At 39.0% G+C, this 27,518-nt stretch overlaps 3 protein-coding genes across 5 annotated transcripts in view; 1 reads left to right on the plus strand and 2 right to left on the minus strand.

Annotated features, from left to right (window-relative positions):
* The window catches only part of LOC6641424 (unconventional myosin-XV), a 29,166-nt gene extending 19,502 nt beyond the window's left edge, over window positions 1-9,664 (plus strand). The window contains exons 4-7 of the mRNA XM_023175145.2: window positions 7,302-7,864; window positions 7,931-8,162; window positions 8,229-9,371; window positions 9,445-9,664. Of these exons, the coding sequence (XP_023030913.1) occupies window positions 7,302-7,864; window positions 7,931-8,162; window positions 8,229-9,371; window positions 9,445-9,612 (2,106 nt within the window). The 3' untranslated portion in view covers window positions 9,613-9,664. The remainder of the gene's footprint in view (window positions 1-7,301; window positions 7,865-7,930; window positions 8,163-8,228; window positions 9,372-9,444) is intronic.
* Window positions 9,665-10,572: 908 nt separating this feature from the next.
* Window positions 10,573-13,361, minus strand: LOC6641425 (neurogenic locus notch homolog protein 1). The gene is made up of 7 exons (XM_047011273.1): window positions 13,210-13,361; window positions 12,976-13,114; window positions 12,137-12,295; window positions 11,882-12,073; window positions 11,755-11,815; window positions 11,561-11,691; window positions 10,573-11,488 (listed from the first exon to the last, which is right to left on the minus strand). Exons 1-7 carry the CDS (start codon window positions 13,339-13,341, stop codon window positions 10,683-10,685), a joined length of 1,620 nt encoding a protein of 539 aa, XP_046867229.1. The 5' UTR covers window positions 13,342-13,361; the 3' UTR covers window positions 10,573-10,682.
* Window positions 13,362-14,955: 1,594 nt separating this feature from the next.
* LOC6641088 (myb-like protein H) overlaps window positions 14,956-27,518 on the minus strand; it is an 80,542-nt gene continuing 67,979 nt past the window's right edge. For all 3 annotated transcript variants that reach the window (XM_023175330.2, XM_023175329.2, XM_023175331.2), the window contains exons 4-6: window positions 26,263-26,383; window positions 17,052-17,128; window positions 14,956-16,991 (exon numbers count right to left, since the gene is read on the minus strand). In XM_023175330.2, coding sequence (XP_023031098.1) covers window positions 16,453-16,991; window positions 17,052-17,128; window positions 26,263-26,383 — 737 coding nt within the window. In that variant the 3' untranslated portion in view covers window positions 14,956-16,452. The remainder of the gene's footprint in view (window positions 16,992-17,051; window positions 17,129-26,262; window positions 26,384-27,518) is intronic.

A 27,518-nucleotide genomic window follows, 5' to 3' on the forward strand; every position in this document is an offset into this window, starting at 1 on the left:
AAATGGCTAGTCAAATGGCTGGGGCCATTCGCGTTCGTTTTGACCAGTCTGCCAAGTTTTCAGTTGTTACAAATGTGCGGTAACGGCATCACGCAGAGCTCCCAGCTTCAGCTTTAGCTTTACTTTACTTACAAATTCTTTTGACGTTCGTTTTGTTCCGTGCCGTGCCGTGCCGTGGTCTTCTCCATGTTGACCAACTTTTTTTTTCTTTCTTTCTGTTGCTGTTGTTTTTTTGTCTTTTTGCTTCTGTGAAGTGTTTTTGTTAAGCATACTATAAACATAGCTGTAAATGTGCACAAAAGCTAAATATTTAAGTCAAATCCGGACCTGAAATTGACCCACAAAATCAGAAATTGATGAACAATTTAAGCGAAAATTGCATCTTATCAATGCATTTGGTGATCTTCAGCTTAGAATTAAAGCTCTTTATATGAAAATTTTCCTGAGATCTTTATCTGAAACTATATATAGGGTCTATTGAGACCCAGGATCTTCCTTGGTTAGGTTTTTTTTTTGTTGGTTCATAACCTTTTAATATCTTATCACAGCTCAAGTTTTTCAATCAACAATCTTTTAAGAAGAAAACTATTTTCAAACAAATTCTTCCGCATACTAAAGTCTGAACCAACCAAAAATAAAACCTTTCCAAAAAACTTATTCAACAATTGGCAGTCATCCATCCATATCAAGTCAGAAACCAATTTGGCGCATTGAAATACTAAATAATGAAGTAAAATTGTAGCATATAAATGGAGACAAAAGCTATGGCATATCGTGTGTTAATCAATAACTAAAAAGTATATACATATATATATAAATAAATACAACACGCATTAAATTGCCGTAGCAATTTCCACAAACGAAAAACGGTCGAAAAAAAGTAAAAAAAAAAAAAATATTAAAGGCGAAAAATAACAATCACGTATTTTTTTGTTGTTGTTGTTATTGGTGTGTGTGTGTGTGTGTGTGCGGGAAACGCGTTTTTCCTCGAATTGATAGCTTGGCAAGTTGGCGGCGGCGTGTAAACAATATTTAACATTCATTATGGCCATGTAGTTTGGCCAGTTGCTGCCGTCTCTGCGGCCAAACTGGACACTGTTCATCATCGCCATCGACATCGTCATCATCGAAATGCAATAACAACTTTCACTGGTACGCGTGCAACATGTGGCCGAGGCGTTCGCGATTCCGATTCCAATTTTGTATGGCCCATGGATTATTACTGCTAGAGACTGACTCTGAGATAGAGATTGCGATTGCGATTGCTATTGAGTGACTGACTGACTGACTGATTGACTCTGCACCCTGATTGACTGCGTGGCCATGTCGCAGAGTGTACGTAGCAGTAAATCCTGCCAAGTGCCGGCGAGTCCCAAAAATAATGTACAACTCTCGGCTGGAGGAAGTGTTCCACATAAATTTAGCAGCATTGTGAATAAGGTGGAATCGTTGATTAGTAAAATGCATCATGACAAGGTTAATAACTTTAAGCTGCTACAGCAGCAAGGCCAAAATCAGCATCAACAGGGCCAGGGGCATGGGCATGGCCAGGAGGCCAGCTGTAAATGCGCCTCATTGGATTCGCTAAATAATTTAACCGATGCCGATAGCTGTGAGGAGCATGAAATGCTCTATACCGATTCAGATGATGCGGAAATTGCCCATATAACGGGGACCACATCGGCCCAGGTGCATCATCAACAACAAATGGCTCTACAGCGCGGTTGCAGCAATCTGGACCAGTTGACCAATGAGAGTATTCGCGATCTTAATGAACAATGTTGTATCTCATTGGGGGCCGAATTGAATGGAGCTTCTGCATCCGAATTGGACAATGATAATGCCTGGAGTGTTGAGGAGGATATTGTTTATAAATGTTGCAACTCGTCGTCCATCACCACCTGTACATCCCATTCCATATGCAATTCCGCATCCAATTCCATATCGGTATCGACCACAACCAGCTTATGTGAACAATGCTGCTACGAGGAGCAGCTGCAGCTCAACCAAAGAGACAACAACAACAATGACGAGCAACTCCATCATCAACAACAACAACAACATCAGAGTCCAACGGAAACAGATGATAAATCATCATCATCATCATCATCATCGTCATCAGAGTCTGAACAAATGGTTGCATCTCTGGCAAATATATCAAATTCAAATTCCGCAACTGCTGCCAATTGCACACCTAGCCTTGGTGCCGGTCCTGGTCCCAGTCCACTCACTATGCCAACTCCATTATTGGCCGGCAATCTGCTGGGCAATAAAACGCGTCGAATAAGCAATGCCAGCAGCGGTTCTGTAAGCCGCATGGAAACTATTTTGGAGGAACCAACCGAATCGAAAATTTCAGTTAAAGAGATATTGGCCCGTTTCGAAACAATGAACACCAATGAGGTAGGCCAAAATACTCACAGCAAATCAAGCTGAATTACAAATTGGGTTTAAATCGATTTTAATATACTCGCAAATGGGTTTTCATTACAAAACATCTGTTAGGAACTAGACTAACTAGATCTAAGTACGATACCCCAATTGCTTTTTCATAAGCCAATTAATTTCTTTCTTTGAATTTTAATTAGTTTGCAAATTGTTGAACTTCCTTTATATTCTTCAAAACTATGTTGCAATAAGTCTGAATCTACATATATATTTTTGTAGCTTTGGTCTTGCATATTTCTAAAGACCCAATCTCAAAAGAAGCTTTCGTTTTAAAATATCATATTAAAATACCAATTACAAGTGAAGCTATTTTAAATAGACAATGTTTTTTTTTTGTTGTTCCATTGTAAAATTGAATTTTTCCAAAATCTTATATCCTTGTTAAATATCTGGCAAATATTTCAAAGAAGACTGTATAAAAGAATTTGAAAAAATCCTCTACCAACACTCTGAGATCGCCTTATAAATTTAGCTGAATTTCTGAATTGATCGAATTGGATTTTAGTTTTTATGGAAGATACTTGAGTGTTCAATTCAATAATGCAATTCTGCCATTTGTTCAGAATGGTTTGGTTTGGTTTTTGGTAGCCATCAATTGATTGATTTGCTGCTTCTAATTTGTTTATGCTCTATAAATGTTCAAGGAAATATTTTGATATTTCCAGTTTTATCGAAATATGCTTGTTCACTAGTTAAAGAAATTTGTTACCTTAGCCTAAAAGATTAACTTTTTGAGAAATTTTTAAATCAATAATGGAAAGATTTCCAAAAATTTATGATAACTTTGAATCTCAATTTTAAATATTCCCATTTGCATCTCTTCTGAAAGTGTTTTTGCGTTTTAAATCTAAATAAATTGCCAGTCGTGAATTTATGTTTTATTTATATTTTTTTTTTTAAATTTTGGGGCCCATTTCTATTGGCAGTCCAAATAATTAACTATTTCCGCTTTAAAAAAGGTAATAGGCCTAAATTTTCCATTTATAATTTCATTTAGTCTGTAAAATCGGAAGCAAAACCAGAAGAAAACAACAAACAAAAACAAAACGAAAACATACATAATTATCAAAAAAAAAAAAAAACAAAACACACACATATTTCACACCTTGCCTCAGGTGTTGTGTCTAACCGTTATAATCAATGTGGTGGTGGGGGGGAGGGAGGTACGTTAGGACGGTGGGGAGGGTGAGGCTTGATATCTTGATGGCTGATGTTTGGTTGAATCAGCACATATAATCGCATTATTAGCGTGCAAACAAAAGGCACATGGCCAGACAGCAACCAAATAACTACTAACTACATCAGACAGAAAGGCAGACAGACAGAGAGACAGACAGGCATACAGAGAGACGATTCACAAACTGCTGTTTATTATATAATCATCATGATATCTTGGTATCATCATCATAGTCATCTCTGTTGCCAGCTTTTTGCGGTGAGCTAATTAGGAAATAAACCCAACGATCATAGGTGTCGATTATATAATAGCAAACAAAAAGACACAACAACAACAACAACAACAACATTGTGGCAATATTGGCTAAAATGTGGGTTAAGTTTTATTTTAACTCAATTCAAATTATAAATCCTTGCAGAGAAAATTTCAAATAAAACTTTACTTAAATCGCAAATACTAAAATACTTAAAAATGGATTTCATTTTTTGTACATTATCATATAAAATTCCGATTTGTTGATTGGGTTTGGCATTCATTTAGCACTATTTAATATTAATCTAAAACGATGTCAAAAGTAAATCTAAAATTTGGTAATTATTCTTCATTCTATTTAATAATCGGCAAATCAAATCAGTCGAAAGCAAACGCATCGTATTTAAGCCATCTCGAGGTCACACCTAACAAAAAATGTCAAGAGTCATCAGCAGACTGCTAAACCTAGTTGAGAATTGCAACAACTTTGGATTAGCATAATGTTATATTGGATAATTATTGCTTCAGTTATCAAGTATATATGAAGATCAAAACGCTCCTATTGAGTTCAATGACCTAAACCCATGATGATGATCCACTTGCAGTTGCTTTATGATCCAGGAACAAGATCTATAAACCACACAAACACACATACACACACATACACATACACACACACACACACACACACGCACTATAAAAAGCTAGAATATTAAAATTTTGTGTGTTATGTTTTTTTTTTGACCTAAAAACGAGAACTGAGAAAAAGAGTCGTGCCGCCGCCTTCATTATCATTCACATAGCATCTATTTCTATGTATAAAGTATATCATTATCAGGCCATTTCATAGTTGAAAATTGTAATTTAACTGTAATTTGATTTCAATAATTTAATTACACTTTTTTTTTTTGCTTTGTTGTTGTTGTTCGTTTGTTTTATTGTTTGCTCGTCTCTTTTGTATGACTGTAAATTACTTTAATATCTTTTGCCTTGTGTGTGTATGTACACACACTTTGTCGGCATGTGTGTGTGTGTGTGTGTGTGTATTTTGGTAGCCTCACTTTGGAATGGACGTATGTGCGAGGAGACGTGGTGGTGGGGGGAAGGGGGGCACACACATTAATTCCGAATTTTAATTAACTCGAGCAAAAATAGCAGAAGGAGGCACAACTAAGAAAGAAAGTTGCTGACGCCAAGAGATTATATATTTGAAATTAAAGTTTATATTGTATTGTTGTTACCCCTCTCCTCTCCCTGCTCGACCTACCCCATTATACCCCCCCGTCCCCACCCCCTTCACCTCAAAAAAAGAAAAACTCTTGCTCACCGTTCTTCCATTTGATGGTTGCTCATATTGTTTTTCCAGCAAATTGAATTCGCATTGCAGGCGCCAGAACTGGAGCAGAGATACACACACACACACACATACGTAGAAGTGCTACGAGTTCAGTTTGACTGCGGTCAGGCAGTTATTTCCCCATCTTCCTTCTTCTTCACCTCTTCTGGTCTGGTCTGGTGTGGGGCAAAACAAGTCATTTGACCCAGTTGCGTGCCCGGTTCTGTCAGACATTGTTCTAAATTATAACTGTAGACTGTAGATTTGGTTCGCAACAACTTCAATTGCCCAAAGATCGCACGTACTATATTGCCATTGGCCATTGGCCATTGCCGATGCAATCCGATTGAATCGAATCCATTTGCCATTTGAGTTGTTAGTGACATTTTGAGTGGTTCCGGCCAACAGGCGAAGGAAAAGGAGAAGAGGAGTATGCGAATGCGATCAATAACAATTTTCTCTTGAGAACTTGAGAAATTTCTGATTAACAGGACAAATATTCCAAGCTGGAGTTTAAATAAATAACGCGGGGGGATGAAAGGGTTACAGAAAGTCAGATACACAATATAAAGTTCTATGAAAAAGTTTTAATTTAAATTAAACTTTTATGGTCATAATTTGTTAAATCAGTTTTCACTATGATCACCACTAATTGGTCATAAATATTTTGTCATTTTTGTAAATTACCAAAAGATGCAAACTTTTTACCCATTTTAACAAAGAGTTTTCTTTGGGCATTATAGAGAATGACGAGAAATGTTTAAATATTAATAAATTTTTAAAATTGAAAACAACAATAAGTATAGTCAATATTTAAGGCAATGAAGATTGCCTTTTTAAGCCGTGAAAAACATAATTTACATTACGATTCTTGAAAGTTGGCGAGGAAAACTTGGACATGTGTTCCTAAGTGTATATAAGTACAGTAGAATCCGGTTATAATGACTCCGGGCCGCGTAAAATATCCGACTATAGTTCGATGAAAATCATCGGTCCCTTGAGCGTCGTTATAACCGGATTCTACTGTAGTTGTCTCACATTCAAGACTTGTCTAACCTTACTTATCTCTTATACATCTCTAATTCTCTCTCTGTATATATATCTTTTTAACTAATGCCAACATATAGGTATTCAGATCTCTCTCTCTCTCTCTCTTTGTTAAGATTCCTGTGAATCAGTTTCTAGTATTTGTTTTTACAAAAATCTTCACTTAGCAGCTTCTCTAGTCATGAATTAGATAATGGATAACTGATTGCCAGTTGGCGTTATATTGTCACTATATTTATAGAGAAATTAAATCTATATTGGACTAACAGCAACAATGTGACTATTAATAGTTTGTTTTATGCTTATGGCTTTTGTTTCCTCTGTTCAAAAAACGAAAAAAACAAAACGCAGATTTCACAATTTGGCTATAAATATATCTACATAATTGAATTTTCATCAACCTTTCCGCACCAGAAAAAACCCCACCAAACCCCTGAACACACTTCCCTCCTTTAAAAAAAAAAAATTAAAAATTAAAAACCAAAAATAAACACAAAAATTGTAAGCATAATTTGTTCAAATATGGCAAGTTGATTGATTGGAGAAAGATTTCCGCTTTCTTAAACAACAAAACTTTTACTAATTGTAAGTAAGTTTTGTTGTTGCTTTTGTTTTTGTTTTTCGCATGAGTGTGCAAAATGCATTTATTTTAAGAGTGCATGGTGGGTGAGGGGGGGTGAAAGCAATGGCAAAATAAACTGCACCAAATAATTTAAATGCAAGCAATAAAAGTGAAAAATGGCCAAATAATTAAACACTTTCGTTGCCAAAAATGCAATTCTTGCCTCCTTTAATATAAGCCACGCCCACATTAGCTTTGAGTGAATGTGTGTGTGTGTGTGTGTGTGTCGAACCGGTCAGTCTGGTCAGTCACTATACACACTGATCACACTTCCACATGGCATTGGCCAAAAAAGGCGACCAGCAACTTTCACAATAACGAAACAAAAATATTTGCCTTGCATTTTGTGGCCAATTAATAAACTAATCTAACCATTTTGTTAACATTTTTTCTTCTTTCTTTCCTTTCTGAATGCCCAGTCCCAATCGAAGGCATCGACTCTGTCATCGGGTGCCCGGGCAGCTGCTCAGACATTGAATGTGCCGCTAGAGCGCCTGGAATCCCGCCAGGCGCATGCTCAGCGGAATGAACATGGCAATTCGAATGGTGAACTTATGTCCCGCTCAATGGAAGGTCAGCAACAGGAATTAAGTCATCATCATCAGCAACAGCAACAGCAACAGCAGCAGCAGCATCAACAACATCAGCAACATCATCAGCTGGACGATGCCATTGAAGAGGAGCAACATCAGCAGCAACAGCAACAGCGATTTATGAAGCAACAAAGTTATTTGCATTCCGCACGCAAATCAAATGCTGGCCAACAGCAAAACCAATCCCTAAGCAATGGCCAACAAGAGCATCTACAACAACAACAACAGCAGCAGCAGCAGCAGCAACAACAACATCATCAGCAGCAGCAGCAGCAGCAACATCACGATCTGGATGCCAATTATATGCAGGATGAGAATAATGGTGGAACACCTCCCTCAGTGACCAAATATTCGCTGCTTCAGTTTGCCATGCAGCATTTCCGCAATGAGTAAGTTGTCATTTGAAGGTGAAAGTTTGTGTCCTTAGTCCTTAATCTTCTGTCTCATTTTGGCAGTCAATTGCGTGATACGGATCGCCATCATGAGCGACATCAGACGACTGCAAATCGCTCTTATGCCGAGCTAGTTAAATGGCAAGGTCATGCCATACGTCTCCCTTTGCTACGATTGCCCAATGACTTGGCCCCTTTGGCTCTGGAGTGTTTCGATTGCATATTGCGTTACTGCGGCGATATACCCCTCGATCCGGATCTCACCGAGGTGAAATGTGTCTACACAGTGCTTATGGTGAGTTGTTATCATTATTATGGACATGGGAATGGGATTGAGTTTCATTGCCGAATTCCTTTGCAGCATTGTCATAAGTATCTGGCCCTGCGGGATGAGGTTTATTGTCAGCTAATGAAACAGACCACAGCGAATCGTTCACCCTGTCCGGATAGTTCGCAGCGTGCTTGGCGTTTGCTAAGCATATTAGCCGCCTACTTTGGTTGCTCGGATGCCTTGCGTCCGTATTTGATGGAGCATCTGACATCTGCAGCATCGGATCGTCGGCGTTCGTGTCATGGCACAGCGGCCGTTTGCCTGACCAATTTGAGAAAAACCGCACGTTGTGGCGGTCGCAAGAATGTGCCCAGTGTGGAGGAGGTGACCGCCGTTTCCGCCGGACGTTCGGCCAGACGGCAAATCTATAGACTACCCGGCGGGGCTGAACGAGTGGTTAACACCCGCTGTTCCACTGTGGTGGCCGATGTCATCGCCGAATTGTGCGCCCTTCTTGGCGTTGAATCGGAGGCCGAACAGCAGGAGTTCTCCTTGTATTGCATTGTCCAGGGTGATGCCTTCACCATGCCGTTGGCTGCCGATGAATATATTTTGGATGTGACCACAGAGCTTCTGAAATCTGGCCAGCCATTCTATTTGATATTCTGCCGTTCTGTTTGGCATTTCGCCTTGAAGCGAGAACCGGCTCCCATGCCACTGTATGTGGAGGTGCTATTCAATCAGGTTGCTCCCGATTATCTGGAGGGTCTGCTGCTGGAGTTGCCCGGCAATGGAGTACCCATGCCCGAGATGGTGCGAGATATGGCCAGAATTGCAGCACTTTTGCATCGTGCTGCCGACTTGAGTCACGTGCCGGCCATGAAGGAGATTAAATTCCTGTTGCCCAAACCGGCGCTGGGTATACGCGAGATACGTCCAGCCCAATGGGTGGGCTTGGTGCAATCAGCCTGGCCCCAGGTGTCTGGCCTTAGTCCCGGCCAGGTGAAGGCCCAGTTTTTGAATGTGCTGGCCACTTGGCCGCTATTCGGCAGCAGTTTCTTTGCCGTCAAACGCATCTGGGCCGAGGAGGGACCACATGTCGAGGACAATCACAATCCCATGTGGCGTGATTTGATCTTGGCCCTCAATAGACGTGGCGTACTCTTCCTTGATCCCAATACGCACGAAACCCTACAGCACTGGAGTTTCATGGAGGTGATATCCACACGCAAGGTAAGCCAATAGCAAATCCTCGATAAAACAAAACAGAAAATACTTACCACTTACTTACCCATCGTGTTGTTAGGTACGCTCTGAAGATGGCGCCCTCTTCCTGGACTTGAAGGTGGGCAATCTAATGCAACAGCGGGTCATACGAGTGCAAACGGAACAGGCTCACGAGATATCCCGTCTGGTCCGACAATATATAACCATGGCCCAAATCAGTCAGCGGGACAAACGAGAGCTCAACTAGACGCAACGAACAATTGTCTTTTATCAATTATTAATTATAAATCATAATGAAATTTTCGATTGAATTTTATATATTGATTTATTTTTTCTTTTTTTTTTTTTGTGTCAATTTTTAAGTCGTAAAAAAGTTATATATATACATATTAGTTTTAGATATTTTCTGTAATGCTTTTAGCTCGACCCCTCCTCCTCACCACTTCCCCCCACACAGATACACTCTCTTACACATACACACACACACTTCGGCAACTAACCGAAGGCCATATTTCCTCTATTTTGTTCTCTCCAAGCGATTATCATCGATTTTAGGCAATTCCCGTGCAATCTTCGAGAGCATCTTTCGTTTCGATCAATTTTGTTTAGCACTTAAGAAATGTAGCAAACATTATTATTATTATTATTATTATTTTTATTATTATTACTATTTTTATACATACATAAAAGAAACAAATTTTTTTTTATTGTCATTTGGAACATTTGTTAAAAGAATCGAAATTTTTTTTTGCAGTTGTTTATTTAGTTTATTGCCTAAATTATCATAAAAACAACAAAAAATAAATACAAAAATATATACATATACCAACTACAAAGATCTATCCAAGAATTTCTATAAAATTAAATGGCCTAAAATTCAAATCGATTTCTCATTTTGTCCTCTTATTGTTAGCCTTGTGAGTTTTTAATCGATGGTTGATAATTTGAAAATTTAGTTCAGATGAACTTTAATTTGTTCTCAAAATGTTTTACAAAAATTGGTAAAAATTAATGATTATATAAAATTTCGATATGTGTTTCTAGAGAGCTAGATAAAAAGTTATCGATTACTTCTTCTTGTCAATTACTTTTAGCCAAACGAGCCAAAATTTTGTCCCCTTCGTATATTAGCCGTGACATTTTCGGGTAATCAAGAACTTCAAATTCTCGACGGAGTCACCATTTTAGTACGCAAAAAATAAATAAATTTTTCTCATTAATAATTTATTATCAGATTAATAATAAAAAAAAATCCATGGTTTATCATAAAGCTAAATCTGAAAGTTTTGCCAACAATTTGTCAGAGCAATTTTTGCCTCATATAATATTTGGTATAATTTGATCGCTGTCATCCTCTTCATCATCTTCATCCTCCTCCTCTTCGTATTCTCCATCGTCATCCTCATCGTCATCGTCGTCGTCGTCCTCATCATCATCTTCATTGTCGTCTTTGTTGTTGTTGGTGCCGCCCACCGTGGTCACTGCTGGCGCCACCGTCGATTTCAACTGAATGGTCTTGGTCGGCTGGGTGGTTGGGTGGAGTGTGGAATTGCTAGAAGGATTGGATGATGGCACACTTGTTGCATTCAATTCTGTTGACGGCCTGGGTACACGCCTCATTGTTGTCGCCTCATCAAGGGGTACAGCAACATGGCTTAACGCTTCATTAGTCCCATTGTGGCTGGCAACGATAGTTGCTGCAGCTGCTGCTGTTCCACTCGTTGTCGTTGTCCTTGATGCCATTGTCGTTGTCGCTTCGGTTGCTGTTGGTGTCGCTGTTGCTTTTGTGGTAGTGGATGTCAAAGTTGTTGCTGTTGTTGCTGCTGCTGTTGCGGTGTCATTTGTCGGGCTTTTTGCTTCGTTGCTCGTTGCGGCCTGTTCCAGTTCCATTTGGTTGTCATCAGAAACACCTGCGTCCATTTGGTCCACATCGGTGTCGGTTGGCGGCGGTGTAATACGAGGTGGCATCACCGAGGTCAACAGAAACTCATCGCGTATCTCACAGTTTTGGCCAAGATAGCCTTGCCGGCACTGACACCGATAGCTGCCATCCTCCCGACTCAGTGATATGCATTTGCCCTCATTTTCGCACGTCTCGGGATGCTCTACACAATAGTTAAGCTCTGTGTGTGTGTGTGTGTGTGTGTTCGTGTGGGTTAAATTGTTTCCCTATAGACGGATAGACTAATACTTACTTTCATCGCAAAGCATGCCGCCCCAACCAGGATGACAATTGCATTCCCAGGGTGCATCACAGTCGCCATGAACACAGCCAGGATAGGGGAAACACTTGTCGCATTGAGTCCCTGTCCAGCCCACCTTGCAGCTACCAATGCAGAAATAGAGATAGAGATAGAGTCCACCTCTTAGTCGTTCCACCTTAACTTACCGACATTCACCGGGTTTGCGACAATAGCCATGCTGCTTGTTGCAATCGGAGGCACACAGAGCTGTTAGGGTTATAGGAAAACATTGAAACACAGGTGGGTTATATTCGGGGGTGGGGATCAACTAACGCGTCTGGCAGAGGAGTCCTGTATAGCCGGGCAGACAGTTGCACTCCAACGGTTTGTTGCACGTCCCATGCTGACAGCCCGGCATGGTGGAGCATTCACTGCACGTTCGACCCGCCCAACCGATGCGACAGCGGCATTCTCCCGGTGCCTCACAATAACCACGTGTGCTGTGACATCCACTCCGGCAACTCGCTGCAGAGAAAAATGACGATTTTGCATACAAAATTTTTCATCCAGATCTCGTTGCGTACTCACGTTCCGTACAGAAGAGTCCATCCCAGCCGGGTTTGCATAGACATTCGAAGGGTTTCGTGCAATCGCCGTGCTGGCAACCAGGCAATGGTATACACTTGTCGCACAGTTCACCGGTATAACCAATGCGACAACGACATTCGCCAGGTCGTTGGCAATAACCTATGACCCAAGAGAGAGAGAGAGAGAGAGAGATTGGGAGAGAGAGAGAGATTAAGAGAGAGAGAGAGACTCGGGCAAATGGTCATGTGAAAGTGACCATCGATTTAATGCAACTTTTAAAATCATTACAAAAAAAGAATTGTAAAAACTCTTGCGATTCTCGTCACTGGTCCAAAAAACTTGTAAGGTATCCCAAAATCTTGATATAAATGCTCAATCCCATGTCGCCAACTATATTTATGGCCTTAACGAGCATATCCCCCAAATCCTTAACGTCAAAGGTGTTCAGGAAACGGATCACCAGCACAGCGGAGACCCCAAGGAAGATAAACCAGGCCACGGAAATCAGGAAACGTGCAGCATAAAGAATTGAACACCAGGCAATGAAAAAGACTGCTACATAGATAACCATTGTGGCCAACTCCTTGGAGACATCCGAGCCCACAGTGTAAGCTTCATGTATCTTGCACATGAAAGGAGAATCTTCGCGCCATGCAAAAAACTCCCGACAATAGTCCAAAGCGGCATCCATTTTAATTTGAATTATTCTCGTTCTCGTTTTTTTTTTCTCGTTCTCGTTTTTTTTTTCTCGTTCTCGTTTTTTTTTTTCTCGTTCTCGTCGACAAATGATTTTGTTGTGACAGTCAAGGCAAAATCTAGTCAATCAAATCAATATTTACCATTCATGGGATCACAACTACGTTTACACATGGGCACTTGACAGAGATCACCCTGCCAACCGGGCAGGCACTTAACATCACCCTTTTCATCGCAAGTGTAGTGTGAGTTTGCCTTGTATTTCTGTGTCTTCTCGCAGGCCTATTCCATAGATAGAGAGAGAGAGAGAGAAAGAGAGAGAGATGGCTTTTAGATTTTAGAAATTGATAACATTCTTCCCTCTCTTTTCAACTCACACGCTGCTTCCAAAGGGGTATATTTGTATTGCCGCCACTTTGACGGGCCAAATCAAAGTTTCTTCTGAATGCCTCTATGGTGCTGATTAGGCTGCATATTAGCAGTAGAAATCTCATTTGATCAGAGGTCATGGTTGGGAAGGGGGGTCAACTAAAAGTTCTCTGTAAAGTTAAGTGAAACATTTATTGTTTAGACCGTTAGTAGAAATCGTAGAGAAGCCCCAAACACACACACACACACACACATACAATCGCAATTAACATGTTTTGAAGACAACTTTCTTTACAAAACAAAAAACAAAAAACATGACAAGTCAGAAAAACGAAAATCCCCCAAAACAACTGACTGACAACCGATTTCTTGATGAATCACTTTACACAAAAAATGAAGGCGAAAAAAAAAAGAAAAGAAACGTCAAGAATGCAAATTGAAAATGCCTGAAACACCCTGTGCTCTCTCCAAGAGGGTGGCGGGGCAAATGTTGCAGGCACTTTTTACTTGTTGGTCTTTCTTACTCTGCGTTCGCTTTGGGACTAATCAATTTGCCGTCACTGACATCGTGTCTTGGCCTTCACCATGAACTCGGTGAGACGCTCAGAGAGAAATGGTAAAAACGACAGCAGCAACAGCAGCGGCAGCAGCAGCAGTAAAAACAAACCAACGTCAATTTCTTGGCCACCTAGAGTCACTCACACACACACACATACAGAGAATTGGGTCAAACGGTAAATTCAAACCAGCTGAGCGAAGCTCAACGCATGCGCGCCTCACTTCAAGACGCTTCCAGTGAAAGATCATGGGCGTACTATGGTTAGGGGGGCGGCCCATCCGAGAGCCAATGAAACAACTGTTATCACTTACATTCCACTGTTTTAAATGAAATAATAACCTTAAAAAATTTTACCAAAATACTTAAAAAATTAAGTTCATTTTTGAATTGACTTTGGTATACCATGCACCATTTGAAATTTAAGTTTATAAGACCAAAAGTATTTGAGAATTTTTTAAAAACTTTGCAAATAAGTTTTGGTGCTTCTACCTTTTCTCCCTGGACTGTATTTTGTCCGATTTTTAGCCGATGTAAAAGTGTTACATATATATATACTAAATCATTAGCATTGAAAAGTAGAGGATATGGGCCAAGTTTTTGACGCGTAGTGTATATACAGCTTTAAAAACTGCAACTTATCGTACTCTAATTCCTCTAATTACTTCAACTAATGATTTTGAGATGGTCTATTCAAATAGTTTCTATTCAACAATTAATTATTTTAAAGTGGTCAAATAATTTAAAAACTATGAACCCTTTTTAAAAAAGTTGTAGATTTAGTTAAACTGAACAAAAGTATAAAACGCAAATTTTTAAATTATAATTTTTCACTCAATTTCAAAGTAAGTACTATATTTCAGAAATAAAGGAAGTAAATCAAATATTCAGATGACAAAATGTTGATATTTTGGCTTCTTAAAGCTCTTTTCTACTTTAAGTTTAAAATGTTAGTATAAAATGTACTCATAAAATTTTGTATATATATTTAATCCCTTTTTGGGAAAAGTAGTTGCAAATACTTAACAATTTTCCCATTTCCCACTCTGCTAGATGAATAAAAAAAAAAGAATAATGCTTTTAAAATTATACATACTTGTTCTTTATTGAACGATTCTTTTGTTTCTTCATTTTTGTAATATATATATATGTATATATATTAGTTACTATATAAGTAATTATTATTATTTTTTGTTGTTGTTGTTGTTGTATGTATGCATGTAGTAAGTATCTTAAATCGTGTATGAAGCTGATGCTAATTGAGATTTTTTCTTTTGATTGATTGTTGATAACTAACCCTTGACTGAATATTTAACACAGACGGACAGAAAGATAAATCTGAACAATTTTGTTAGCTATATAAGTCGAGTGACGATCTGATCTAAATAAGAGGGGAATATTGGTGATGGTTCTTTCAAGTGATTCGATTTAGTTTGGAGCTGCAAGGGTATAGATCGAATTTAAAAGTCTTTCAAAACTTTGCTTAACTTTTCGATCTAATCTAGTTTGATGAAAATTCTAGTGACAAAAGTAAAGTGAGTGGTATGATATTGAGTGTGTGTGTGTGTGTGTGTGTGCTTATGATTAATATGAATTTAGTTCAACTAATTACGATATAAATATAGGTATAGCTGAATATCGTATGTATGTTTGCGTGATTTCACATTTCAATCTTTAATTTTCGTGTAATGATTTATCTTTTGTGTTTGCCGTAGAACTTATTGTTAGTACTAAATTTTAATATGTATTTGAAGTTGAACCAAAAATTAATATATCCCTCGTGAACCTTGATCAATTTAATTAATTCTACATTTCTAAGGATTAAATGCGCACAATTATTTCAATATGTCATTTAATAATTTGTTGAATTTTTTTTGGTTTTGAAAAGACATTTTAAATGGATTTTTATTTTTGTTTGGAAGTTGAGAAATGGATATCGGTATATACAACTTTAGTATAACTTTTAGCCGCAAATTGTTCTTAAAAGTTAGGACAAAAACAAAAAAAAAAAAACATGGAAGCGACTTATTTGAAAACTGGCAACGCAGCGTTTATTGAAAATTGACAACGTTGCATGCTTGTCAATGAGTTATCACTGTATTACCACATTATTAAACGATAATTATTCATTTGCGCAGAGGGGGGCGGGGTGGAAATAAGCATGCACACATATACGGACACAGACACACACACACACAGACAAACACACAGAGCCACAAACACTCGAAACACACATTGATGTCTATTCTTAAATTTACTTACATACATGTACTGGAGGGGAGTGGGAGAGTGGGAGGGGAAGTGGGCGGGTTGGATTGCGTGAAATTTGAAGGTGGGCGGGTGGTTGAATGCGTGACCTTGTGGACGATAAGAAGAAGAGCCTAGAGCGATATGATACTCATGATATGATGAGACGTGAGGAATTGCTGACCAAATATTATGTATTTCGTGACACGAACTATTACTCTTTCTCTTTGACTCTCTCTCTCTCTTTCTCTCTATTTTTAGCTCGTGCGTCAGATCGCTTAGCTTATCCGCTGCTTATCCATACATCATATAACCTACCATACTACACATACATATATTTTGGATTAAAAAAAAAAAAGTACAATTACAACTGGAATTGTTGAAATTCTATTTTTCTCTGTGCAACATCGTGTGCATCGTGTGTGATGATCTACATCGATCCATCGACTTAGACGAATATGAATTGCGCATGGTTGCATTTCTTGGGCGGTCCAACGGTCAGGCGCAGCCATTTGCCACGACAAGATGGCGCTGCCAGAGCACTCCAGCGCGTCGTACGCCCGGATAGACCTTCGCCCCGGCAATGATAGCTTATTGGCGGCGTTGCTGTTGTTGTTGCCAATGGAATGGCCGCGGCACTACGCTTCGATGTTGCCGACCGTTGACGCTGATGTGATATTGGCAACTGACGCTGATGTCTATACTCGTAGCTTTCGTTGCTGCCCGTATCGAGCATATTTTGAGCATCATCTTCATCGTCTTCCTCATCCAACTCCTCATTGTCCTCATCATCGCTGTTGTTGTTGTTGTTGTTATTGTTATTGTTATTATAGTTCTCATCCTCATTGAAATTCTCGGGGCTCTTGTGTGCCAAAGTTGTTGTTGTGGCCATTGTGGTGGATGGGCCATTTGTCTTGGATGTGGTGGAGCTAACAGTGCTGTCCTGTATAAGAGCCTCCAGATCACAACGTACGGTTATGCGATCACCTGGAAAGAAGCATATTATTAGCCTAAAAGAGTGTACAAAATTTGGCTATAGCTATATACCTTCTAGCATTAGATTATACGGCGGCAACTTGTGGCAGGCTTTTGATGCTTTAATCACCTCAAATTCCACACAGTATCTGTAAGAAAATAAAATATGAAGAGATAAAGTAAAACATATCGTACAAAGAGAATAACTAGGGTGTTGGTGACCCCGATGCGGCCATAAATTTAGCCATTAATTAGCTTATCGAAATGCATATCAAAGGTGACCCCGATGTGGCAAAGTTTTTTCTTCAACTATTTAGCCATTAATTAGCTTATCAAAGGGAATAACCAAAGTGGTGACCCCGATGTGGCATGATTTCAACAAACCGTTTAGCGAATAGTTCAAACGAAATGATTATTCCTTTTTATTCAAATTATTTTGGTGCTCTCTGTGTATATAAAATGAAATCTGTATGTCTTTATCTTTGCTTTTATGGTTAGCTCAAGGCTAAATGCCTTTTTGCACTTTTCGTTCACTTTCATTCGTTTCATCTGACTAACTAACTATTTGCCAGTCATTCTATTCATTATGCAAGTCCTTCAAACAAGCCCGAAACGCATCAGTAGATAGCGGAGTAGCGGGCCGAGGACAAAGACTTGAACTTTTGCCATCTGCCTTTATGATGCTTAATATTATAATTATAATGATTTTGCTTTACCAATTACGAGCAGATAGACAAAACGACTGAACGACAGAACGTCAGGCAGAAGGCACTCACAGTTAGGCACTCACTGATTGTCCAATTGTGCGCAACGGCAGCGATGACAAAGTCAAGTGAAAGAAAAAAAAATGAAAAGAAGAAATGGCACATCAAAGGGGAACCCAGTCACCAGGAAATTCGAACTGTCTATTAAGCCTAACAATTTCCGTTTCCGTTACGCAAAAATAGGCGGGGAAATTGCGACAAAAAAACAAATCGAAGCGGCATAAGAACAAACCAAACAGGCTGACAAGTGGCCGAGTGCGTGAGTGTGTGTAAGTGTGTGTGTGTTCGTGTGTGTGTGTGGGGATATGTGTTTGACAGCTGTCAAGGTGTTGACAACGGAAATTGCCTCGGAAATTTCAACAGTGCCTGACACATTTTGCGGCCGTTGAAAGGGCAGTTCTACTTTTTTTTATTCTCCCTTTTCTTTTCGGGGTTTTCGTTTTTTGAATGGTATATTAATTTTTCCAATAGCCGAGACTATACAGATTTCAAGATATGTTACAAAATAATTATTCCAGTTTGGTTGGTCTTGGTTATCAAAGCCAAAACTTATTTTATACAAACATTATGGAAGTTGGAAAAGTATTACAAGTCGGACTTTTAGCAAAAAACTAAGTAAATAGAGGTCCAAATTGAATGCGATTCGAGGTCTGCCATCTTGGGTGTCTTTTTTAGGGATGCTTCCAATGGAAAAGCAAAGCAGAAGTTATATAGTAACTTGCCCCATCATAATCGAAGAACTTCAATTTAGAGAGTATTGAAAATCCGTTCGAGTTTTAGTCTTCAATTGAATTTCACAGGAAGTTACCATCTTTCCCATTTCACATTTCTCTCCCTCTCTCTCTCTCTCTTTGAATTTACAAAAGTTGAACTTTTCGCCCATCGACGCCAGTCAAACAAATCTAAAATTAGGTAGTGTCTCCTGCATTCAATTGGCGCAACGGAAATGAAAATCGGCGTCGGACTCAGGCCACACACACACACACACACACAAAACTCACTAAAAAATACAATCAAACAAAAAAATAAATAAAAGAATGAAGAACAAAAAAAAAAAAAAGAAAATAACACGAAGCAGCATTAATAAAAATATTATTAAAGAGTCATGGCAATCCGAGTGTGGGTGAATGCGAAGGAGGAGGCTGTGGCGAGTGGGGGACCAGAAGCAGGAGCAGCTGACAGCTTAATTAACTGCGGGTTCCATTGCCTCTGCCCATGCCCATGCCAATGCCCAAGTCTGTGTTCGTGCCTCGTGCCGCGTCGGCTATAAAGGTAAATTGAAAAAATTAATGCAAATATACAGGCAGCCGCCGCACAAAGTAATAAAAATAAACAAGGCAATGCACAAAACTTCAAGAGCAAAACATAATTAAAGACAAGCAGCAAGAGGAGACCCATAAGCGGCGGAGATGGGGAGACAGTCATGGGGATGGCTATGGGAAGTTAGCCAGTCCAAAAGCAAAGTATCGTACAACAGTTTACAGCGGCTTTGACACAGCCGTTGGCCAGCACGAAAGAAGGCGGGGTCGGGGGTGAAAAAAACAGAAAGAAAACAAAAACAAACACAAGATGCGATCATAAAAAACAATTGTTATGGTTTGTGGTCGTATAGAGTAAAGAGTGAGGCGGGGCATAGAGAGATGCGATAAGTAGGTAAGTGATTCATTTGAAGTATGAATAGTTAATTAAGAAATAACAGAAATGCGACGAGTAAGTAACACATTCTTACTTAGACATTACTTGAACACACTTTTCACATAATTAAAGCACTTCTTTTAAATGTGGGTTAGGCGAGATTTTCAATTGTAAATCACTTTCAATATTCAAAACTATATTTCGTCACTAAAATCCATTGAAATATATAACTTTTGTATCGTACGTAGCAGTATTTGGTTTAAAATCAGAACTCTGATTAAAGTCTTATTCATCGTTATTGAACATTTGTTAAATTTGATAATGAATTAAATAAAAAAATAGCAGGAAGAAAACTAAAAAGGCAAAATCATTTTCTCTTAATCACAGTAAGCAGTTTTTTTTTTTGAAAAGTTAAGAGTTTTCCAAAAAGAAAGTGATATTTTTGATATCAAACTTCGTACTGTAAGGAGTTGAAACTTTTTTAAAAAATGTCCAATGGACATCCTGTGGACTTTTTGGAAAATGTCCAATAGACATCCTTAGCCTCTTAGCATAGGAAATAACGAAGATATTGATCGAAGTCACTGTTTTCGAACGATCGTTCCTATGGGAATTTTCCTAATTTGATAATCTATAAAAATTGAAGTGAACTCCCAAAACTATGCTACAAAAAGCTGAAAAGGACTTTCCCTCTATGAAAGAGTCAAGAATTCTAATAATGGAGTATCTCGAACCGGAATGTTTAAAACAATAAACTTCATAGACGCCTTTTATTTAAAAGTTTATAATAATTATTAAGATTGGAAACTTAAGATGTGCCGCCTTCTTAGTTGACAGTTTTATTAGCTGTGGGTCATAGCTAATCTTCAGTGCAAATTCTTGATTCCGGGGATGTGAGGAGGAACATAATTTGCTTGTCAAACATTTTACCACTTCAAAGGGCCGACAACTGTCAATAACAAGGAGAACAACATGTACACATATATACAGGCACTTAAAAAAGTATTTGCACTCGCTTATAAGAAGGGCAACCAGGAGAAGAACATGGTGGGGTGCAAAAAAAGAAAATAAAAATAAAATGAGACGAAAGAAAGAGGGAATGGGATGAAGGAAACACAAGTAATACGAAAACGAAACTCTGCTTTTACGCTAAAAATAATTGCTCAACAAAGTTGCCTCACAGCTGGCTGGCTGGCTGGCTGGCTGGCTGGCAGGCAGGCGGCAGTCTCAGGTCGTCGACTGGTTGCCCCAATGTTATCCCAAATGCTGCCCAGTGGCCCCGATCCATTTTGCCTACAAATGCCGACGAGAACGATGTTGCCACACCGGAAGTGACAACGGCAACGACAACGACAACGGCGACGATGACAACGACGAGGCGACATTGCAATTTGGATTTTGGAGCAACAGGCGAAACGACAACGCTAACGACAACGACAACAAGGACGATGGGCCAATGTCTTGGACTTGCCAAAAGGAAGCACTTTGTGGCGCTTGAGTGAATCGCCTCAAAAGGGAAATGTTAAAGAGACTCTGCTGGACGTGGCCGTGTTGTCCTTCTCCATTCTTTTTCTTTCTCTTTTCCTCGTTCTCTCTTTCTCTACTTGCGTTTTTTTTTTCTTTTTTAATGATGATTGAGCAGCAGCACAAATTTTGCTGCATACTTTTGGGGCTGTTGGGGCCATTGCAAAAGCGGATTTGCGGACAGGCCAGGGAGATTTTGAGGATTGGTGGTAAGGGGATTGCTGTGACAGTTTCGCTCGGCTTGCCAGAGCCGAGCTCTTTGTGCAAATAAAGCTGTCACCATGTAGATTAGACTGAACCAATTTCTTTCCCCAAACTGTTTCTATTACATGTCTGCCAAATAATTGATATTGACAATATCCCAAAGGTAAAAAAAAAGGAAGAGAAAAAAAAGCATATAATATATACTTTTTTTTTTTTTTAATTACTATTAAGTTATTTCAAAAAATATTCGAAATTCTTAAGCGAAAAGAGGACAATAAAAATTGATTGATGGCCGTAACCAATTTTGATTGTAGAAAATATTGTATTAAAAATTGTTATTGTAAAGCTTTGTCGACCAAAGAATTTGATATTAAATTGCAGTCTAAGCTTTGATTATAATTTAATAATTCCACTCTCCATCTCACTCTCCCTCTGGCTCTATCTCTCTTTGCCTCTTGTGAATTGCCTTTATGTTAAGCCATTGCCTGACCGAATGGCATTGGTAGACTGTCCTTTGGTTAGCCGCCATTAAGTGCATAATTCAATTTGGAAAAACAAGTAGAATTTGAGTGCCCCTAAAAGTATGCAAAGCAGCCACAGCCGCAGCAACAACAACAACAACAACAACAACAACAAGAACACAAAAGTGCGGCAGCTGCATAGATCAACTGGCATAAAAACGACGACGATGACGACGACGACGACATGGCCTGGCCACGGGCTTTGGAGTTTGTATATAATGAAAATAAAGTAGCAGCTTTTACGCATTTTTATGGTTTTTATTTTACTGTCAACCTCCACCCATCTGTCTCCCCATTCCCTTTGCAAAAACCCATCCAAAAGAACGTATGCAAAATGGAGAAAATGCAAAATGGGAAAAAGGCGAAACAAACGCAAACAAAATACGCGATAAGTGCGAATGTTGAATGTTGCTGCTGTTGTTTTTGTTGCGACAGCTGCTTTTACCTGCTGCTGCTGCCGCTGCTGCTGCTGCCTATGCAAATGAGACAAGGTTCTTGGCAAAAAAGGTAGCAGGGCACAGACTACCCTGTGTATGTCTAAAGTCATAAAATCTGTCAATTCGCAGACCATTGTCTTCAATTTCCGAGCCAACCCCAAGACTAACAATCAAGTTGAAAGCAAAAAAAAAAGGAACAGGAGTGGAATACAATTTTGAAATAGAATACATTAGCTAATGATAATTGGTGCAAAAATATTGATATTCAAACCGCGCATTGGATTAGTCAATGGGCAAACTGTAGACTAATAGAACAAATAAGTTATTAACATTCAAGGGCGAGTCGGGGGAGTCGTTTAATCCGCTCCTGTTTTCTACTTATTTTCTAGGTCTTTGTTTTTTTTTTTTTTTTGTTTTTGTCTCCATCGCCATTGCCAATGCTGTCTGCGTCTTTGGTCTCCTTTCTGTGCTCTCTGTCTGAGAGGGAATTTATGCGGTCCAGGCTAATCCTCATGGGGATTTCTGCTTAAAACGTTTTATTGTTGGCCCACGTAGGCGCAAGACCAGCACCAGCACCAGCATCCAGGCATGGAGTTTTTACTTTAATTCTGAATTCAGAATCCTATTGTCAGGTGTGATGGTGGGTGGCGGATGGCGGTTGGGAAATGGCGAACGGCGTGTGGCCTGTGGCGGGGCGTGTGCTGGGGTGTTGCCTACTTTACGGCTGTCGACTGCAGATTTCCCAGTTGCCTTGTAAATTTATCGCATTAAAAAGTGTGAATTTTCTACAATGCCCCTCAGTCTTTTTAATTTCTTTTGCTACCCCTTATCCTTGCCAAACTCTCACCACTCCCATTCATCCATCTATTGTGTATAAGTGTGTGTGTGTGTGTGTGTGTGTGTGTGTGTATGCTCTTTACGTGCTGCTCAGCAGCCGCTTGACACTGTCATTATGTAAATTAAATTGTGGCGAATTATTATTTTTATTTTCATCTTCCGTGTTTTTTCTTTATGGTATTCGTTGCCTTTGTTGTTGCTACTGTTGTTTTTGTTTGTTTTTTTTTTTGGGGTATTTTTCTTTTGTTATTTTCGTAATTTATTTATTTATTTATACTTTTTGTCGAGTGCATAATTCATAATTTGTCCCTGTCTTCGTTGTCGTCGTCCTCTCCATATCGCTGACAAGGCAATAAAAGTTTTTGCCCCCATCTCACTCTTGTTCGCTCTCTCTCTCTCTTTCTCTAGCTCTTTTAGAAAGTTAACAAATCATTGGATAAATAAAGTGGGCGGCACACCACATAGATAACAAAGAAAAATAAATGGGCGTGGCTAGAAAAGCAAACAATTGGCCAAATGAATTGCAAAAAGCAGTTTATATCCTTTATTTAACGTTCTTGTATACACTTGCAAAGGGCTACCTATAATATAAAATAAATTTTGTTATTTAACTGAGTTCTTATAAAAAACATTTTTATTTTTGTTAAACAATGTAAAACAAACTTGTACATACATATATATTTTTTATTGCATTTCTAAGTTAAGAACCAAATGCGTAAATATCAATTTCTCTCTATTTATGTCTCTCTTTTAATTTGTAATCTTTCTATTGCTGCAACTTACTCACTTGCACACATATTCTACCTCTCCCCACTTCTCACTCTACGCAAAATTTAAAGAGCCTACGCATGTAAAAATGAATCTTGCATTTGCTTGCTCTTGCATTTAATTCTCTCATTTTATGTTAACATGTTTATAAGAAAGCGCACACACACATAGATCATTTCTTTTTTCTTGGCTCACTTTTTGTGCCAAAACCGTAGCAACTCCCTCACACTCACACACATGCATAAAAATGCTAGCGCCGCCAAAGAGTGTGACTTAGTAATGGAGAGAGCGGCTCAGTTCACGTTCTACCGCTCAGCGAACAAGTCAAAGCGAGAGAGAGGAAAGTGCTTAGCGAGAGGGCAATTCTTTTGCTCTTCACTGCCCCTGCTGCGTATAAAAAGCTGCAACTGAGAGGGGGGCGCTTCAGTTAACGGCGCCGCTTTACCCCCCACAGTCATCGGTTTTCTAATTGCAGTGTTGTAAAATTAATTTGGTGAGCAGATCGTAGTAAATACTGAGTAAGTGAATAATTGTTTTTATCTTTTAGTCGTTACTTGTTTACTTGCTGAAAAGATATCCTAATCGAATTATTCTTATTCTGATTGGTAATTGCTTTAAGTTTCCATGTCAAGTAACAGTTTTCAAGCTGACCAATTCTAGCTCGCGCCCCAAAAATTATCTCTTGTAGCAGACAATTCAAACAAACGAATACATAGATAGATAAATAGATAGATAAATTGGATATATGTATACATATATGTATGTACACACAGCCGCAGACAGACTAAAGTCAGACTAATATTCAACTTAAATGCAAAGAGCAAGGGAACGAGAGAAAGCCAAACATAAAATTAAATGAAAAAGCATAAAATAATAAATTGCGGATTTAATTTAATTTCTCTCTGTTTGTCTATGTGTATGTTTGTCTCTCTCTCTCTGTGTGTGTGTGTGTGTGTGTATGAATTCTGTGTCCAAGCAACAAAAGTGAAGCGTATCATAATAAACGGCTTTTGATGAGCAGAGAAAAACACTTAAGAAAGCAAAAGAAACAAAAAAAAAAAAAAAAACATCAAGAAAACGAAAACCAACAAAGGCCAAAGACGAAAACGAAAATGGCAACAACAAGAATCGGACAAATATAAAAACGAGCAATGTCCATGTTCGAAATGATAATAATGACAACCATAATAATGATGATGATGAAGAAGACGGTGAAGGTTGAGCCCGAGGATGGAGTCACTTCTCGGCTTGTACAACATGGCGTATGCGGCACGTGATTGATGGAAATGAAAATAGCCATCCAGCCATGGTATTCATTTGGTATTTCTTTTTTTAGGCCATGTCTAATGTCGGATTTTAACATTCGATCGATAAACGCGAATTGAAGCGATGTTTAAATTAAATAAATTAAGAGATTTCAGACCAAAACTTAAAGAATTCATTGGAAATAACATCCCAATTGATGGACACTCGATGTCCTGTGTCCTGTTAAAATGAACAATTACTAAACTACTCCCTAAAATTCAAAAGCCAGGATTAAATAATTTATTGACAGAGATTTCCAAGTACTTTCTTGGTATTCTTCTACAGCTTTTGAAATGGTGCTATTATACAGGTATTTTATTGGCATTTTTTTTTTTCGTAGACATTTGTATGCAAAATCCTCATTCATTTTATGGGTGCGTTTCCATTGACCAAACACCAAACGAAATAAGAAAACGAAGAAGCAAAAAAAAAAAACAGTTTAAAGTTTAATCCCAAATTTGCTAGCCATTGATTTTTATGGCCAAGCGACATGCAAAACAATTTGATGGCCAAGGAAATGGGCAAAGAAATACGTAAAACGCAATGCAATAAAAATCCATCATAAAAAAAAAACCAAAAAAGAAAAAAACACACAACGGACACGAACGCATAAAAATGCGTTGTAAGCCTGCCTTGATTTGACGCGTTGTTAATTCTTTAGGTTGACTTTTATGATACGCCTTTTGGACAGGTTGCTTTGGTGGGAGGAAAGATATGTATACGTATGGGAGGGGGAGGGAGCTGGCTAAGGAGCTAAACGGCAACTTGGCCAAGTGTCTACGACATGTCCTTGAGTGTCCTCGATGTGCTCTTCTGTTTGCGGTGCGAAACAGAAACGAACAGAACAAACAGGACAAAACAAAGCAAAACACTTATCATCTCTAGTGTTATTCGTTTCAGCTGCGGCTCCCCACACACACACACACACACACACACACACACACACACACACACACACACACACACACACACACACACACACATAGTCATGCACACCCAGTCATATGAATGTTGTATTTTCTTTTACATTCCAATGGAATTTGCCCACATCAATCTTTGAATTGTTACAGAACATCAATAATGTCCTCTTAGTATCCTTGTAATTTCATACATTTTCCTTATAAGCTGAATGTTCTTCTCTTGGATTAAGAATTAAGTGGATGTGCTTTCAAATTCTTGACCACAGAGTGCAGTTATCTGGAAACTTATCTCTCTTGTGAGCAAAGACTTTGCTGCATACTTATGGGCTAATTCAAATTTACTTCTATTCGCTAGTCTTATTACTTACTCATGATCTCGATTGTGCTTGTAGGAGTCGTGATAACGCGTGCGCAAATTCCTGCGAATATCGCTGCTGTCATTGGCATGACGATTGCGGGAGAGGGCAGCGGGCAGCAATAGGGCCATTTCTACAACGAAAGCAGAACAGAGAAAAGTAGAACGGGTTAAAATTCATAAATAAAACAAAACGAAGAAAACAAAAAAAAAAACACGCACACAAAATGTATAGAATTATGGGGCTAGATTTATTATCAAAATAATACGAGAAAATCAATTTGCGAATGCGACATTACAAAATTAATGGTCGCTGTTACGAGTGAGCTGAGTGTTTGCAAATTTCTTAACCTCCCCATCCCCATCCCCATCCCCCACCCTCCCGCACTCTTTTTTTGGTTGTTTTGCTTGTTGACTAGAACCAGTGAACAAGTCCGCGTGATTTTAACATCACGCACACACACACACAGGAATCTATATGGATGTGGGGGCGGATATACGCGTGCCAGCGTGCCTCAGCGCCTGAGGTTATGCCACACGTTTCGTTTTGCTTTGCTTTTGTCGTGTTTTACTTTGTTGTTTGCATTGAGCTTTTGCCTGTTTTTTGTCTCGCGCAAAAATCAGAACATGCCATTAGGATGGAGTTGCAAAAAACACAAAAACCAAGTGAACGAAGCACAAGTGAAGAAGCGTCAACAACAAGAAGAAAACAAACAAACAAACAAACAAACAGCTAACGACACTCCGGTTACGACTGGTTATAGATCTGTTAATAGGTTTACTTGTGGCTTAAATGCTCGATATCAGTCAAGAATTTACCGTCGAATCGTATCGAAGATAAGACATAAATGACCAAGAAATGTCAACATGTCGTATGAGTGATATTTGACATTTGAAACGTTAGAAGTGGACACTTATCTGATGAACTAAACTGCCCAGACAAACTTGTTAAATAAAATGCACCTCACCGTGCTTCATTTTCTGGCATAGATGAAAATTGAATTTTTGTTATAAACATGCGCAAAACGAAACGCAAAAATTTCAAATAAATTTGTTCGAGATGAGCTCTGCATGGTGATGATGGCGATGATAATGACGATGATGATGATGATGATGATGATGCTGCTGCTGCGACTGGGCACATATGTGATATATAATTTTCGATGCCGGCAGCCTCACAACTTATGCAAATTTAACGAGCCAAGTGCCAAACTGTGGCTGTGGGTAGAGTAAAGCACTCGCTCACCCACACCCACACCCACACCCATC

Source organism: Drosophila willistoni, assembly GCF_018902025.1.
Source record: "Drosophila willistoni isolate 14030-0811.24 chromosome XL unlocalized genomic scaffold, UCI_dwil_1.1 Seg141, whole genome shotgun sequence".
Taxonomy (NCBI): Eukaryota; Metazoa; Arthropoda; class Insecta; order Diptera; family Drosophilidae; genus Drosophila; species Drosophila willistoni.